Source organism: Carcharodon carcharias, chromosome 12, assembly GCF_017639515.1.
Source record: "Carcharodon carcharias isolate sCarCar2 chromosome 12, sCarCar2.pri, whole genome shotgun sequence".
Taxonomy (NCBI): Eukaryota; Metazoa; Chordata; class Chondrichthyes; order Lamniformes; family Lamnidae; genus Carcharodon; species Carcharodon carcharias.
Genome location: NC_054478.1, coordinates 105,080,352 through 105,098,786, shown reverse-complemented (window position 1 = coordinate 105,098,786; position 18,435 = coordinate 105,080,352). Strand labels below are relative to the sequence as shown.

The 18,435-nt window shown below is 43.5% G+C and overlaps 1 protein-coding gene across 1 annotated transcript; it reads right to left on the bottom strand.

Moving 5' to 3' along the window:
• Positions 1–16,182: 16,182 nt before the first annotated feature.
• hspe1 (heat shock 10 protein 1) lies at positions 16,183–18,423 on the bottom strand. Its single transcript, XM_041201679.1, has 4 exons — positions 18,200–18,423; positions 17,089–17,253; positions 16,433–16,522; positions 16,183–16,352 (listed from the first exon to the last, which is right to left on the bottom strand). The coding sequence occupies exons 1-4, from the start codon at positions 18,200–18,202 to the stop codon at positions 16,302–16,304; spliced, it is 309 nt and encodes a 102-aa protein (XP_041057613.1). The 5' UTR covers positions 18,203–18,423; the 3' UTR covers positions 16,183–16,301.
• Between the last annotated feature and the right edge of the window lie 12 nt (positions 18,424–18,435).

The following is an 18,435-nucleotide window of genomic DNA, read 5'->3' as shown; positions in this document are numbered from 1 at the left end:
AAGTGCAGTGAATCACCAACAGCAGAGCTAACTGCTGGCACACTCCACTTTTCCTTTGAGGCCATGGCAGCGTCCGAGGAAGGATTCATTTGAGTTCAAAAACAAAGTTTTCATCATTGTCATTAATTATTACTCCAGATGATTTGAAGTGAGTAGACTGCACAGCATCATGGTGGAGGCAATCATTACATCAGTAAAAAGAATCTTCACAAAACACGCCAAACCAGACATTGTGATGTCAGACAACGGAGCTCAGTTGGTTAATGAGATGGGCCAGAATTTTACGGTGATCGGGAGTGTGCCCAATCCGAACACATGTTAAACTGTGCAAAATGTCATTGAGCGTGCGTCCTGATGTCATTGTGCAGGCGAGCAATGTTGAGGTCAGCGGGCGTGCATGGGAGTTGGAGCCACGCCTGCTGAAAATTAAAGCACCAATAAAGGCCAATAAAAAGCCTATTGTCCACAGTTTTATGTTGCCCGTGCGACTTCACGCTCACCACATGGGCAGGCAGGTAGCCCATTTTTAATTAATTGTTGTGCAAGGGTGGGATAAAAATGGTCTGGAGCATTGTCATTGTAAGTAGTGAGGAGTTTAGGAGATAGTTTGCTGCTGGTTACTTAGTGAAACTTGACAGCTTTATCTCTGTTTCGAGTTTCAGTCTTTGCATTGCTAGCTTTCACTTCAGAACCCACTGGTCTCTCCAAGGCCCCTGGAGGTACACCTTGTGGACCCTTCCAGTAACCAGACAGACTTCTCTCTCTCTGGTAATAGGGATTGTGTACTCCACTGGTGGCGACTCCTCTGAGGAGGAAGAGAGGGGAAGGGAGAGGAGACCAGGTGTCCATGGGCAGTGTCCAAGGGAGTGACCTGTGGGAGGAGAGGTGCAGGCACAGGGGGCGTGGGGCCAGCAGGTAGTCCAAGGCATAAGAGGCCACAAAAGACGCCGCTATCCTGCTGCCACAGTGTACAGGCAGTGATGCAGCTGCCTGAACATGTCAGAGGTGCAGTGCCAAAGGAGGCTCTGCCTCTCCGGGGAGACTGTGACCTCCATTTGTCAGATGATTGGGCCTGAGATCAGCTGCAACTTTGTGGGTGGACACCCCATGCTAGTGGCTCTGAAGGTCACAATGGCCCTCAACTTCTTTGTCTCTGGTCCTTTCCAGGGGTCAGTGGGGGATCTTTGTGGAGCGTCCCAATCAGCTATCCACAGTTGCGTCAAGCCAATGACTGACACTCTGTTCAGGCGGGTATTGATATTTATTCATTTCCGGACAGACGAAACCAGAAGACTGAGTAAAACAGAGGCATCGCTGCAATTGCTGTGTTCCCCCGCATCTAAGGTGCCATCAACAGCACACACGTGGCCATCAAGACGCCAGCAGGTGATCCAAGTGCCTTTGTCAATAGGAAGGGATTCCACTCCATGAATGTCCAGACAATTTATGACCAGAAGATGCAGATGCTGCAAATCTGCAAGGTACCCTGGCAGCTCCCATGACGTTTACATCCTCCAACACTCACAGCTGCCAAGGCTGTTCATGGCTCCAGCTCAACTGGATGGATGGCTGCTGGGTGACAAGGGCTATCCATTGAAAAGGTGGCTTATGATGCCTCTCCGCCACCCAAGAACAGAGGCAGAGCAGAGGTATGATAGGAGTCATGCCTCCACAAGGGCGGTGATAGAGGACCATAGGTCTACTGAAGATGAGATTCAGATGCCTGGACCGTTCAGGGGTAGTGCTACAATACCCCCTCGAGCATCTGTGTCTAATAGTCATTGTATGCTGCACTCTTCACAATCTGGCTCTGGCAATGGGGGACCCACTGGAGGAAGAGGATCTTGAGGCAGCTCCACTGGCCACAGATGATGACTCCAGTGGTGGATCAAAAAAGGAGCCTGGGGAAGAACACAGTGAGAACATGGAGGCAGACCTCTGGAACCATCAGGGAGGCAGTGCCTTGATTCAATGCACCTTCAGCTAGACTGCCAAGGCACTGCTTCTACCTAATGCCTGCTTACCTAATGTTTGAAATGACCCATTCCATTGAACCCAAAGTCCACTCAGTACCTGTGCAATAAAGTTTAGAGTCTCTCAGGTCCAGCATGAGATTTTTTTTTTGAAAAATATACTTTATTCAGAAAATATCTGGAAGAACATTCCAAACCATTTCAAAATCACCATCACATAAGTACAATCAGATTCAGCTTTTACAACATGTATCCCAAGGTGCATCAATACAATCAATGAATATTACAATCATTTCAATATGGTCAATGCAGACAATCAGACAAAGGTATTAGAGTTATCAACTTACATCATGTTGCACTCTGAGGTGCTTCAATACAATTATAATACAATTAGTATTCACTGCATATATTCATTATGAGCTGTACAGCCCGAGGGTCTCTCAACAGTTCCCAGTCCCTCAATGCACTGTGGCAGAAAGGTCTTAGACAGCTGCCCCAAGCTTTAGTGCGTCCCTCAGCACGTAGTCCTGGCCTTTGGAATGTGCCAGTCTGCAACATTCGGTCGGGGACAACTCTTTGCGCTGGAAGACCAACAAGTTTCGGGCTGACCAAAGAGCATCTTTCACCGAGTTGATGATCCTCCAGCTGCAGTTGATGTTTGTCTCAATGTGTGTCCCTGGGAACAGCCTGTAGAGCACAAAGTCCTGTGTCACAGAACTGCTCGGGATGAATCTCAACAGAAACCACTGCCTTCTCTCCAGACCTTCTTTGCAAAGGCAATATCCACAAGGAGGTGAACAAGGGTCTCGTCCCCACCACAGCCACATTGAAGGCAATGTGCAGAAGGCGTGAGACTCCTAGCATGTAGGAAGGATCTGACGGGGAGGGCCTTTCTCACCACCAGCCAAGCAACGTCTTGGTGCTTGTTAGAAAGTTCTGGTGATGAGGCGTTCTGCCAAATGACTCTCAGGTCCAGCATGAGATATTGGTGTACCCTGCACCTATAAACAAGTGAAGCATACTCAGGCCATTAAGACAAAAGCAAAATTTATATAATGTTGGCTTTCACAGAAAATGAACATAACAATATAAGGTGTTAATGGTCACACCAGTAAACAAATTAATAAAACAGAAGATCACCTCTTCTCCCTCTTGTGCTCAGGTGCCTTAAACTTACATTTGTGAGTGCTGCATCTTGGTGACACCCCACCAGCCAACTCACTGGCAGCGGCATTGGAGACAGCCTGCTGACTGTGCTGTCCTGTTGGCCTTGATCACCTTGGTGGTCATCCTCTGGCCAACGGAGCCTGTACTGGCCCCACCAGGGGGGGGAGCAGCCAATGCCACAGCTGGGCACTCCTCAGACATTGCTGCTTCATCAGATGCCACGGTCACTGGCAGGGTTGCAGAGGAGTTACTGCCAGCATCCAGAGGGCCCTGAGGGGAGCCCGCAGAGACAACAGGCAGCTCGTGCACCAATGTGAGGTTGGTCTGGACCTCCCTGCTCACCATTGATGGACGAGCACCTAACAGAAATACTAGGTGCCTCATCTATCTCTCATACTGGCAGTGACATCCTGAAGTCAGTGCCTGTGTGAGGGCTTGCAGGTCCGAGCGCAACCCCAGGAACCCCTGATTCTGTTCCTGGAGCCTCGCCATGAGAGTCACCACCCTGTCAATGGAGGAGGCAGTGCACTCAGTGCTGAGGGTAAATGCAGTGTTTATGCTCTGCATGGACTCCTTCTCAACGGAGGCCATGGCACACATACCCTCAAGGATCTCCACCAGATCCTCCTGTGCACCCCACTGGACATCCAGAATTTGCCTAAATTACCTAATGGACAACTCCAGAGGCTCATCATCTTCCTCAGATTCAGCGTGGTCCTAGTCTCCAGGGCAGTCCTCCCACTGCTGGTGACCTGGGCAATCTCTGCCTACGCCTGCTCCTCTTGCGAGTGTGTCGTGCCCTGCCCACTGTGCACTGATATTGTAGCTGATGATCCAATGCCCACCGAGGTGCTGGTATCTGCACTGGTGCCTGGTGCAGAGAAGGGAGTATGACGCAGGTGCATCTGACGGGCACTGGTCCTCCAGCGTCAAGGGTGGCTTCTAGGGGTCCTGCAATCATTTGTAATTTCTAAGGGAGAAAAACAACATGTTATTAGTCTTAGTCATCACACTGTCGCTGTTCTTGCTAGGTGGGCAGGTGAGACAATGGAGATTTGCATTTTGGTGCCATCATCTTTCAATGAACTGAAGGTTTGATGTTTCCATTTCAGATGAGACAACACAACAATGTTTACATACTCTGATATTCTCATCTGTGCACTGCACTCTTACCTTCATCAGAGACCCCTGCTTCTCCACAACTGGTGGACTGAGCTGGGTGCCAGCACTCCATCTCTAAAGCATCCATCTCGTTCCTCGTCAATATGAGTAGGTTTGGGGGCCTCTGCCTGTCCATGACCTCTCGATGGTGTTATGGCTTGTCTTCTCCTGAAAGGACAGAGGAGCATTGATTAGTCCAGTGTCTAGCTGCAGCACCATGGCAGCCTAGCCAACCCCACCTGAGGACCACCTTGCAGGGCACATCTGAGTTATGGCCCTCAACCTCAGCAATCAGGCCAAGCAATCAGAGCTCACTGGCTTGGCAGGCGCCAATGTCAGTGACAGTTGACACTCAAGGTCTTACACCCCCAAGCACTACAGGGGACGGCAAGCCGTTAACATTTCTCCACACAGATCCATGCCAACTTGGTACTTACCATTACTGAGCACAGCCGATCATTGAACCTTTTTCAGCACTGCACCCATGTGTGCCGCACAACACCATGACCACTGACCTGGGCTGCCAGCTCTGCCCATGCTTCCTTGGCCAGGTGCGGTGGCTTCCTCTTGACATCCCTGGGGATGAGGATGTCCCGCCTGACACTGACCTCCTCCACAAGGATTCCCAGGCACTCATCCGAGAACCGGGGGAGCCCACAGGACTTCCCCACCCACCTGGCGTGCCCAGCAGGTGCAGATGCCACTGCTACTCAAAAAAATGTTTCGTCAAACAACTTCAAAGCTACAGAGTGTCCCCTGGCAGCCTTCAAGAAGTTGCCTCCTGTTGCTTTTAAATCCCCCACTGGGTCACCATTGGACCTGGCACCAGACAGGCTCCCAACCCCGCCTGGCCCCTCTGACCATTGGGAAGACAGATTTCATGCTGGCAGCCCTTAATTGGCTCCCAGCGTGAAATTGTGTTAGAAACGCAATCCCAACCGGGAGTGGATTATACATCCATTTCTTGGCCCGCCGACTTGGCACACATTCCGAGCGTGAAATTCAGACCCTGTTCTACAGCTTTGCTCAGGAATATGGTTTAATGCATGTGACTAGTTCACCTAGATATCCTCTGTTGAATGGAGAAGCAGAAAGAGGAGTTCAAACAATCAAGGAATTGTTGAAAAAGGATGAAAATAGTAACTTAGCCTTTCTTAACCACAGAACCTCATTGCTAAAACTAAGGTTCTCACCATCAGAAGATGACTGCAAGCACAACTTCCAGCTCTACAACAAACATCACCTCAGATGATCACAAGAAAGTTAGGAAGCGTGAGGGGCAACAAAGAGATAATCAAGCTCATACTGTCAACTTCAAGCACAGAGCACCAGACTTGAAAGTGTTGCAGGCCAGAGAGAGTGTGGATATGAGATCAACCGAGAGAAGGCATTGTAATAGAAAGAACTTCACAACCCAGATCTTATAGAATTGAGAAGGATCAGAGAAATATCAGGAGGAACCGAAGAGCCTTGATATCATTGGGAAGGAAACCAATGGATCCTTGAACATACTATTTAGATCCGGATGGAGACAAGGAACCAGAAACAAGTAGAAACCCTGCAACCACCCAGGTAGAAGACACTCCTATCGAATGGTAAGAGAGTGCAGTTTATCCACAACTTTGAAATTAAATCAGGACCAGATCAGGGAGATTGGCCAAGGCACCACAGAGACTAACCATTATGATGCAATGTTACATGGTTAAGTAACTGACACCTGGTCAGAAGCAGAAGTACAACCTCGTGTAGAGTACTGGGATGTACATAGATCTGTAAATAAACAAGAATGTTTTTTTACGAATAACAGTCTGCAGTAGCACTCTTAGGGTAACAAGCAAACCCTAAAGAAACCCTATCTAAATCCCGAACACAAGTCAAAACAAAAGTGGCCACTCATCTCATCTCATCGAGTCTATGCCAGCTCTTTTGAAAAGCAACCCAGCTAATGCCATTCCCCCACTCCTTACCATACCCTTGCACGTTTTTCTTCTCATAATACTTATCCAATTCCTTTTGAAAACCGCAGATGAATCTATATTCCCCACCCTATCAAGCAGTGCATTCCAAAGCATAACAACTCATTGAATAAGAAAAGTTTTTTCTCATGTCATTTCTGGTTCTTTTGCCATTCACTTTTAGATCTGTGCCTTCTGGTTCTCGACCTTCAGCCACTGGTAACAATTTCTCTTTTTTTTACTCTAACTAAAGTCTTCATGATTTTAAACACCGCTATCAAATCTTTTTACCTTCCCTGCTTTAAGAAGAACAACGCTTTCCCAGTCTATCCAGGTGACTAAAAGGCCTCATCCTTGAAACCATTTTAGTGAATCTCATCCATACCCTCTCCAAAGTCTTCAAATCCTGCCTAAAGTGTGATGTCCAGATTTAGACACAATATTCCAAAGAGTGTTTTATCTAAGTTTGGCATAACTTTCTGGCTTTTGTATTCTATGCCACTATTTCTAAAGCCATAAGTTTTATAAACTGCATTGTTAACCTGGTTGGACATCTACAAAGATTTGTGCATGAATACCTCGAGGTCTCTCTCTTCTTCCACTTTCTTTAACATTAAACCCTTTTAACATATATACCTTTTAACAATTCTTATTCTTCAGACCAAAGTGTATCACTTTGTAGCATTGAATTTCATCTATGTATTCATCTTCCAGCAGCTTTTCTACATTCTCTTGAAATATATTACCACCTTTTCACTGTTGACTACATTTCCAAGTTTTGTGTCACCCGCCAATTTTGAAACTGTGCCCTGTAACCCCAGGTCCAAGTCATTAATGTTTATCAAAAATTTGAGTGATCATACTACTGAAGTGCTCTGAAGTGGTCTGGAAAGATCCAAGAGGTTAAGAGTAGACAATCTAGCCATAATCAAAATTTTCCTTGATGTTTAAACTATCACATGAAAGCTATACAATGCGAAGTTAAAAATTGTATAAGGATCTAGCTACATTTGTCTGTGCAAATGCTTCACATGGTTTCTTCAGATCTGGAATTTTATCTGATTGGCATAGTATTCCAGATAAAGTCAGCTCAAGGATTTAAGTGCATAGTGTTATCTGACCACTAAGGCCAGGAAGAAGAAATTTCTTTTTGACTTATCAGTACTATTTTACATATCACTGTTAGCACAATTCAGTTGGTATCTTACATTGTAAGGCCAAAACCATTTAAATAAATCAAACGTTTGAGTAATCCCAACATGGAGGTACTTGATTACAACACTGGGTGACAAAAATATTCCTTTACCCAGTATTAACATTCTTCATCTTGATGTAAGTAGGAGTTCACTTTCCTTCACTCCCACAACACCCACTCCCCTCCCACCCCTCCTCATCTCTGACCAAAAAAATTCACTTCACAAAAGTAAGTATCAGTCTCAGAAAATTGGGAATAACAATACTGTATGCCTCTGGCAATTTGGACACTGAAATTACAAGTAAAAACTTTTTTAACAACATCTTTCTAACTTTCTTAAGATTTGCTTTTTCAGAGATTGGTAAGTGGAAAAGTTTCTTTAGTATTTTATCATATTTGATAACTTTTGGTATAAATTGTTTATTTTTAATTCACATCTTCCACACATGATTTTCCACACTTTTTTCCAGAAAGTAGTAGATGAATACAAGGCTTTTTCAAAACCATTGTAGCATAAATGGTGCTTATTACTGAAACTTTAGAGCTGATTCCCCATCAAATCAATAAATGGCCTGCACTTCAGTGCACTTGAGCTAATACATTTCCATTGCTTTATGTTAGGGTCTCCCAAGATGAAATTCCTGGCTTCAAGGGAGAGCAGGAAGCAGCCCCATCACAACCTCACAAGCACCAGCACAGAAACATCCACTTCAGAAGAATCAGGTAGGGGAGTTACCAACTGAGCCACATGTGTGCTGTAGCGTTCGGGCATATTTAAAAAAACAAGATGTGATGGATGTTGGAAATCTGGAAGAAAAAAACAGAAGATGCTGGAAATACTCATCAGGTCTGGCAGCATTTGTAGAGAGAGACAGAGTTAATGGCTGGGATTTTCCGTGACTGCCAGTGTCGGGCATATTCGGTGGCATGAGCGGACAATATGTCGAGAAGGCCAAAAATCCGTTTCACGACATCATGAATCCAGTTTGCAATCGTCCGCTCCGCCCGTCAATGGAGTGTCGTGTTCCCCATCATCGAACGTCAGGAATTTCATTGTAATACATCTGCATATCATTATAAAGCCAGCCTGCTGGACTCATTCCTGGATCGTCCGCCCACATCAGCGGGAATATACACTGACGTGTTTCACAACAGCATGTATAAGGCATGAACTTGGTGGGCTGCACTTTGCTCGGGACTTCAAGGTTTGTTTGCCTACCTTGCTTTGGTCAGCACTCGCAGTCATCAGCACCAGGTTTCACAAACAGCACCACATCATGTTGAGGGGGGACTCACAGGTAGGTCTCTACCTACCAGATCAGCCATATGTGGGTGCCTTTTCAACGGCTGCAGGTTTTGGGCTTTCTTGGGGAAAGGGGAGAAGTGTCCTCAGGCAAGGGAAGAGGCTGCAGGAACAGAGATGTATTGGGGATGGAGGGTGTCCCAGGGTGTGTGTGGAGCAAATGTTGATCTGTGCAAGTGGCCTCAGGATGGTGAGGGCTGTGGAGGCAGTCTCCAGAGGAAATGGACATGTGAGGGTATGTGTGTGAGAATGGGTGGCGATGCCCCTTGAGCTGGTAGTGAGTGAGATTCCAGTGAATGTGTGATGGGCTTGAGTGTGAGAGTTTAGAGTGATGATATGGTTGCCATACCCTGGCTGCACGGATGAGATAATTCATCCTCTATCTGCATTGGATGGCCAATCTCTTCTATGCAGCATTGTCACTGATCATCACTGCCACCGCCTACTAAGCCAGGGTGGCAATGTAGCTGCCCCTCCTGCGATCAGAGCAGGGGTAGAGGACATTACAGCGGGTCTCCATGGCATCCAAAAGGCGCTCGAGGGTTGGAGTGTTCTTGCCTTTCAGGGCCTTCTTTGCTGCAGTTCTGAGCTGGAAGCACTGAGCACGGCTGTACTTTAAATGTGGTGCCTGGTGTGATGAAGTGACAAGGTGACAGCATGGCAGGTGAATTGGAGCCTGCCCGCCATGGAACTGGTGTTTCCCAGAAATGCATCATTAATGCAGCAGTTTTGGGATGATACAGTGCAAAAAGCCGTCATTGTGGCCACGGGTAAAACGTTAGTGCAAACCTGGGACAATTCTGCCCAATGTTTCAGATCGAGGGCCTTTCATCGGAACGCCTCAAAGCTTCTCTCTCCACAGATTCTGTCTGACCTGCTGAGTATTTCCAGCATTTTCTCTTTTCATTTTATACTATTTTTAAAGTTTGTTCTCCGGAGGTGGGTAAGACTGCAATTATTTCCATAGAGCCAGGAACTATGGACGTGTTTCACATGTAAACAAGGTGTAGATTCCCTTCTCTGAATAATGTAAGTGATTCAGTTAGGTTTTCAAACCATCCAACAGCTATTATAGTAAATTTTCTTGGTGCTAACCTACCAAATTCACAATTTGCCACAGTGGAATTAACAATGAACTTGCAATTTCTGGTTTGCTAATCCAATACATAAACAATTGTACTTTTATATACGTTATACATTATATATTATATATGCTACATATTACACTGATATATACAAGTTTCCATTTCCGACAGCAGGCATCCACTGATCTCTGCCTCAGACATCCAGTGTGAGCTAAATATAGGGCTATTCTAGTGCTAGAAATTAAAAACTGAATTGAGATTTGCCCGAATGTATTTTATTCTGGACCCTTGCAGATTTCAGATTTTTATTCCATCAACAAAGGGCTAAATGTAATTTTAGCTCCTCACCAACACAAAAAGATCAGTTTAGTGACTTTACACTAATTGCAGCTATGCTGCAGCTGGTGTGAAAACCAACTGGTGTTCTATCATCTCACAACAGTTGCCAAAATTCAACACACTCAGAGTAGCTACATGTGATAGTCAAAGCAATGCAAAGACCACCATAGAAACTGCAGTATAATTATCCCATAACAGATGATGCATATATGCAGGTAAAAGGGCACAATGAAATATTTCCGGGATTATCCCTTTCCATTGTATGTTGACAAGGTTTAATCTGTCCCTGCTAGAGTGAAAAGTTAGAGAACTACATGAAAGATTTCTATCCAGGTTTTGCAAGATAGGAACATAGGTTCAGGAGTAGGGCCCTTTAGCCTGGTTCACCATCCAATGAGAATATGGCTGATCTGCAACCTAATCTATGCAAGAACATAAGAAATTATAACAGGACCAGACTGTATGGTCACTTGAACCTACTTCGCCATTCAAAATGATCCTGGCTGATCTGCTTTAATTCCATTTTACCGCCCGCTCCCCATATCCCTTGATTCCCTGAGTGACCAAAAACCTGTTTATCTCAGTTTTGAATATGCCCAACAATGGAGCATCCACATTCTTCTGATGTAGAAAATTCTAAAGCTTCACAACCTCTGAGTGAAGAAATGTCTCCTCATCTCAGTCCTAATTGATTAATCCTTATCCTGAGACTATGCCCTTGTTTTGTAGATTCCCCAAACAACTTCTAAACTCCTGAAAGTACAGGCCTAATTTTTTCAGCCAGTCATCATAGGACAACCCCCTCTTCCCAGGAATCAATCTAGTGAATCTTTGCTGTTTGCGTCCAATACAAATACATCTTTCCTTAGATTAGGAAACTACAAAACTACACACACTCCTCCAAGGTGTGGTCTCACCGAAGCCCTATACAATTATAGCAAGACTTCCTTGTATTTCACTCCCCTTGGCCTTCCTAATTGCTTGCTGTACCTACATGCTAACTTTCTAGACACAAATACACCCAAGTCTCTCTGAACTTCAACACTTAGAAGTTTCACACCTTTCAAAAAATATTTTGCTTTTCTATTCTTATTGCCAAAGGTGAATCACCTGTCCCACATTATACTCCATCTGCCATCTTGTTGACCACATACTTAATCTGCCTATATCTCTTTGCAGCCTCTTTGTTCCTCCTCACAACTCTTACTCCCATCAAGTTTTGCACTTTTAGCAAACTTGGCTGCATTACTCTCATTCTCTTCATCTAAGTCATGTATTGTAACAATTGAGGTGCCAGGACTGATCCTTGCAGTGCTCCACTAGTTAAAGTCTGATGACATGAAAATGCTCCACTTATCCCTACTCTCTGTTTCCTGTCCATTAACCAATCTTCTGCCCATGCTTATATATTACCCCCAAATCTATAGGCTCTTATCTTGCATAAAATAATGTGGGGCACATTATTGAATGCCTTTTGGAAACCCAAGTGTATTCCATCCACTGGCTCCCCTTTATCTACCCTACTAGTTACATCCTCAAAAAACTAATAAATTTGTTAAAAGTAATTTCCCTTTTGTAAAACCATGTTGATTATGCCTGATCATATTAAGTACATTAAGTTTTCCTTAATAATAGGTTACAGCATTTTCCCGATGACTGATGTCAAGATAACTAGCCTATAGTTCCCTGTTTTCTCTCTCCCTCCTTTCTTGAACAGCAGTGTTATATTTGTTAACTTCCAATCTGCTGGGACTGCTCTAGAATCTAGGGAATTTTGGAAAATCATAACCAGTGCATCCACTATCTCTGCAGCTACGTCTTTGAGAACCAACATCCCCCCTCCATGCCCCAACCCTCCTATATCCGTCCCTGGAAAAACTATCTCCCAATTCACTTACAACTGCAATTTCAAAATCTCAGCTATCTGACCTTAGGCCCTCCATTCACCACAGCATTTCTCTAGTTATTAATTAACCAACTGCACCGTCATCTCCACCTTTGATGTCGCAGTCCCCAATAAAACCATTACTCTCTCTCAAGCAGGCCATTGTCCCTGGTACAGGCCTAATCTCCACTCCCTTCAGTCCAAGGGATTGGTTTAGCTGTCTGCCGCCATATTTGCCGGACCACTTAAAACACTATCAGCTAAAGTTCTCGTCTGCTAAAACTGCTCACTCTTCCAGGATCATCTCGAATGCAAAGATAACACCCAGCTTATTTTCTCTACTGCAAACTCTCATCTCATCTTCACCTCTGATAACAATTGCAAGGATCTCATGGACTTCTTTCTCACTAAGATTTGACACAATCCGATCAGCTGCCATGACTCTCCCTTCCACTAGGTCACTTGGTCAAACTTCCTTTCATGCTCCCCACTGCCCTAACCCTGAACTTGCATATTTCTCTATTTTCTCTTATACCTCCCCTTGTGCTCTCTCTGAACTTATTTTGTCCATGAGACCCATCTCTTGTCCCTTTAACCTTTTTCCCACTAAACTGCTGAGCACCCAACTCCCTCTCCTGGCCCCCATATTAGCTGATATTGTAAATAGTTCTCTCTTTTCAGGTGTGATCCCCCTCCTTCAAATCTGCATCATTAGCCTCTCATCAAAAATTAACCCTTGAAAGTCCTTGCAAACTATCACCCCATCTCCAACCTCCCTTTCATCTCCAAAATCCCTGAATGTGTTGTCGCCTCCAAGATCTGTGCTAATCTTGCCTGGATCTCTATGCTTGAATCCCACCAAACCCTGCCACAGTACTGAAACGGCTTTTATCAAAGTCACAAATGGCATCCTATGTGAATGTGACAAAAGTAAACTTCCCCCCTTTATTCTGTTTGCAACCTCTGACATGGTTGACCACACCATCCCCTCCAATCCCTCTCCACTGTCGCCCAGCTGGGTGAAACTACTCTCACAAAATTCCATTTTTTTCTTTATTCTTTCATGGGATGTGGGCATTACTGGCAAGGCCAGAATTTATTGCCCATCCCTAATTGCCCTTGAATTGAATAGTTTACTAGGCAGTTAAGGTTCAATTGCATCACTCTAGATCTTGGAGTCACATGCATGCGTGGCAGATTTCCTTCCCTAAAGGAAATTAATGAACTAGATGGTTTTTTAGAACAATTGATGATAGTTTCATAGTCCCCATTACTGTGCCTAGCTTTCAATTCCAGATTGTAATAATTGAATTCAGATTTGACCAGCTGCCCTGCCAGGATTTGAAACCATGTTCCAGAGTATGAGCCTTGCTTCTGGATTACTAGCCTAGTGACATTATCACAATGCCACCATCTTCCCCTATCTTTACCCATCATAACCATAGTATCACATGCAATAGCTCTTTTCCTGCTCCTGCAACACTACCTCTGGTGTCCCCCAAGGATCTATCCTTAGACCTCTATTTCTCACTTATATGCTGCCCCTCATATCATCAGAAGGCACAGCGTTAGTTTTCACATGTACGCTAACAACACACAACTCTACCTCACCACCATCTCTCTCCACTGTTCCATTGTTGCTAAATTATCAGATTGCTTATCCGACATCCAGCACTGGATAATCAGAAATTCCCTCCAAATATTTTGAAGACTGACATTATTGTTTTAGGTTCCCATTACCATTCTCTTGACTCCAACCTTCTCCTTGCCAAATCTTGTGATTACGTCAGTCTGTTCACATCCTTGGTATCACATTTAATCCCCAGATGAGCTTCCAAACCTCACATCCGTGCCATCACTAAGCGTTATTTCCACCTCCGTAACATTGCTTGACGTTGCTCTTCTCAGCTCATCTGTTGCTGAAATCCTTAATCATGGCTTTGATACTTCTAAACACGACTACTTCAACACACTCCTGGCTGGTCTCCCACTATCTACCCTCTGTAAACTTGAGGTCATCCAAAACTCTGCTCACCATGTCTTAACTTGCAACAAGTCCCATTCTTTTATCACCCATGCTTGCTGACCTACAATGGCTCCCAATCAAGCAATGAATGTCTTGACTTCAAAATACTCATCCTTGTTTTGAAATGCTTCCTTGGCTTTACTCTATCCCTGTAACCTTCTCCAGTCCCATAACCCTGCCCTGCCACCCCCCACCAAGATAGCTGCTCTCCTCTATTCCCAATTATTTTGCAACACCATTGATGGTTATGTTTTCAGTTGCCTAGGCCCAAAGCTCTGAAATTCCCTCCCTACACCTCTGCACCTGCCTTACTTTCCTCCTTGAAGACATTCCTCAAAATGTACCTCTTTGAACACCTGACCTAATATCTCCTTATGTGGCTCAGTGTCGTACTTTGTTTTATAATGCTCCTGTAAAGCACCTTAGGATGTTTCGTGAGGTTAAAGGTGTTATGTGTTATATAAATAAGTTGTTGTTGTCTGAGGCCTGAAGGGAAGGTGCAGGTGAGGTTTTAAGAAAATGGCTGGTAAGGAAGAAACAGCTGGGTATCTTTATATTCCAGTATGATCCTGGAGTATGGGGCAATTTTGGCAGAAGAGAGGAAGACTCAATAATGCTTGATGTGATTCAGCCAAGCCTGGCAATGAATGGCTAAACCAGTTGTGCGCCATATACACTGAAGCCTACACCACTTGAACTTAAGGAAGTGAGGGGCGGGGCGGGGGCAAGCAACCAGGGTGAGTGTATTATGGGGACAAAAACATCAGAGAGGTAAGGGAGTGATTGCATAGATCAACAGATGAAGTTGATGACAATCATGACAAATGGAGGGTCAATGAATAGACAGTTGAAAGTGGCATTTAAGTGAATTGGAGGAGTTTCTTCCAGGGTAAACAAAGGAGGTGAGGCTGGAAGGGGGCTGGGAATGGTGAAGGATCCAAGCAAGTGTTCAGAGGTGCTTTCATCCATGATTCAAGAAGATGGAAATAGAGGGGGAAAATGAGGTGACAATGTTAAGGAAACGCCCATGAATATGGGCTGGAGAATTTACATGGAGAAAGAGGTTAAAAGAGGACAGTGAACTCAGGTGGGAGAGGGCATGAGATAGAGGTTGAAATCATCAAGGTTGAGGATTTACTCAGTGCAGAGGCTGAGGGATGAAAGGAATAAAGACATTTCAGATATATAGCATGGGTCTCAGATGGATAGTAGAGAATGAGGATTTTAGGAGGCAGAAGGGAAGTGCTCAAAGGTGATGTCCCAGCAAAGAGACCAAGATGCAATTTGATGATTAGGGCCAAACAGGCAGGGCAGGTGGGAGGTTTCAGCAAGGTGTGGTCACCCATGAGCTAAGCCATAGTGTTAACAAAATCATCCACATGCCGACATGGACGACAACAGCCTCATTTGAAAATGAACATTCTGGAGGAAGATGGGGGGAGGCTTTGATTATTATTTCGCTGGCTGACTCCAAGGGGTAAACAGTGGGAGGGGTGAGTAGGCAGGGAGCTTGCAAGATTAGCCTCAGCTATGATTGAGGACATGGTTATTCATCTGCAGATTTTTCTGTAAGCTAGCCTCATAGATAAGAATGAAATATGTCAGTAGAGAGGTGATATTATTCAACTGAGCTGAGCTGTGTAGTTAAATCCTTTTAATGATGCTTCATTAACTGGAACTAGTTTGTTTGTTGCTCCACATTTAAATTGAAGAGATATATGGTTCTGATGGTCCAATAAAGCTTGAATTCTTCTTTTAAAATGTGATAAATTTTCCATCTCACTTAGACTATGTGGAAGAGGGAATGTATGTTTCATGCAAAAAATGAATACTGCTGCAAATTACGCTCCCTCCCTTACTTGTAGTCAACACAGTAACCTCTTGGTAGCATTGCCTTGATGTCATTTTACTACAACACTTTCCAAAAAAACTTAGAATTTTAAAAGTGATTGCTTCGGTATAAAGTTCATTATAAATATATAAACTTGTGAATCTGAATTAATTTAACAGAAGGATCAAGTGAACCAAAAAGATAGTAATCACATGTTTCATCAATTCTAAAGCTGTAAGCAATTGTAGTACAGAGAAAGCAGAAGGTTTAACAATGAATTTATTGTACCAAAGCTCAAAAAATGGTATTTACAGGCTGAAACAAAAAGGTAGGTACTTCACGGAATGGTCAGTTTCTTAAAACTGAGGGAACATCCAAAATTTATGCTGTGTATTTTCCAAGAATATCGCCATCTCTAAACAAGTAGTAATCCTGAGGAAGAGAAAAAAAAAGTCATCAAGAGAGAGAAAAAAAACTAACCACATTGAAAACTACTAGATAATAATGCCAACCTTATCATCCAGGACAACTTTAGTCCCTCCATATTCTGGGAGTAGAACTGTTTCACCAACTTTTACGTTAACTGGGTGGATGTCACCATTCTGAAATAAAAATGAAAATGAACCAAATATTAAAACATTCTTTAATGTTTGCAATCAGTGCTCTATTTTGTGACACCAGTCCTGTGCTGTTAAAACATAATTTGCCAATTTACAGGAATTGCCACTTGTTGAAAAATTTTACAGATAACTTAAAATAAATTGAGTTACAAGGAAGTGATTTTCTCATAAAAACTGTTCCTGCATGTGAGAATTAAAAGCTTGAGAATAAAAGTCATCGCCAGTGATATTTGTGCTTGAAAGTGTGACAACTGTAACACGATTTTTGAGATTTTCATTGTGTATCTTACAACTCCCATTAATGTCCCTAACAAGGGGCGGCCAAACTGATATTTCTCAATCTTTGCCAAAACCTTGGATTAGGAAACATAGGAAAAAGATAGTGTGTCCACCCCACCCACCAGGCAACCTGGCTTGGCTTTTTAAGTGTATTTAATTTTAAAAATAGCAGGCCACTTTGTAACACATTGTAGGAGTATAGTCCGTTATGTCAGATTTTGTTAGATCACAAAAATTTAGGTGACTATGACATTATAATGGAAACATACCTTTACTCGGTTGCCAGGTCCAACCGCTACAACGGTTGCTTGAAGCACTTTACCTTGGGATTTTTCTGGAAGCATGATGCCGCCTTTTGTTACCTTTTCTGCTGCAACCCTTTCCACCAAAACACGATCGAAGAGGGGCAGAAACTTCTTGAACGCCTGACCTGCCTATTAAAATACAAAAGCACATTCAGTATCTTATTAGTCAACAGGTTACAAACCACATAATCTAGATTCTTTTATATGGTTTTAGCAATTCTGGGGTTGACAACAATACGAATGTATGTTGAGAGGAAATGGAAAATTTGGATTTTCTGAGTTATAAAGAACTAGATAAACTTGTTATACCATTGGCGTTGTTTTCACAGGGAGCACCATTGTACAGTTGGTTTCTAAATGTAGTAACTAAAGCTACACAAATGGAAGTTATTACAATTTTAAAAATGAAGCGTGATCGAAATGTTCAAAATACATTTTTTTAGATGATTGAAACATACATGCATATTACTTAAAAAGTTGCGAAAAGAATTCGCCTGGAGACATTAATGAGGGAAACAAGAAACTGTGTGTTACATAAAACAAACATCGAAGACATTTTGGTCTTAAAAGGAACGTTTTCTCTCCAAATCTAATAAGGCTCATTTGACCTTGTAAACCGCCCCCTCCCCCAAAACCTCAAACAAGGTCATACACAAAATGCACGTAAAGCGACTTTAATTATTCGTTTCATTACAACTAACAGCGCGTGTTACAGAGTAACAAAAATTTGTGTCAATTCCTTCAAGCGACAATACTATTGTTACAAACTGATTTCTGATACTGACGCAAAAGGTAGATCCTGAGCATATTGTCCATTCATTACGATTGCAACCAACAGCGGCGTGGCGAATCGCTTCCCTTTCAGGGATAGGAATATTTGAAGAGTTGTAGTTGGATTTTTTTTTGTCCTTCAACAATACAGAATACAAGTAACCATGCTGTATCTGACATGCTTAAAATTGCGCCGTTTATCCTATCAAAGAATCGCAAGAAATCTTTTTACTTGCCAAGGTATAAACTGGTTAATTCCTCCCGCTCAGCATATAAAAAACTAAAATGAAATATGTAAGCTTACCATGCCTGCTACCGCTTATAGAAAGTGCTAGAAATGAGCAGAGCCTGCTGCAACAGTAGCGACGGGAGCCTCTCCACGTGAGGAAATACCTTCGAACCCGGCGACGTGACCTCGAACGTCAGAAGAATGTTACGTTTGGACAAACACTCAATCCATGCAAACTCTAAAATTCACGCCCGAGCAACAGCCTAGCTGCATTTTATAGTCACAAGAATTCAGGCGCTTTTTAATTGCAA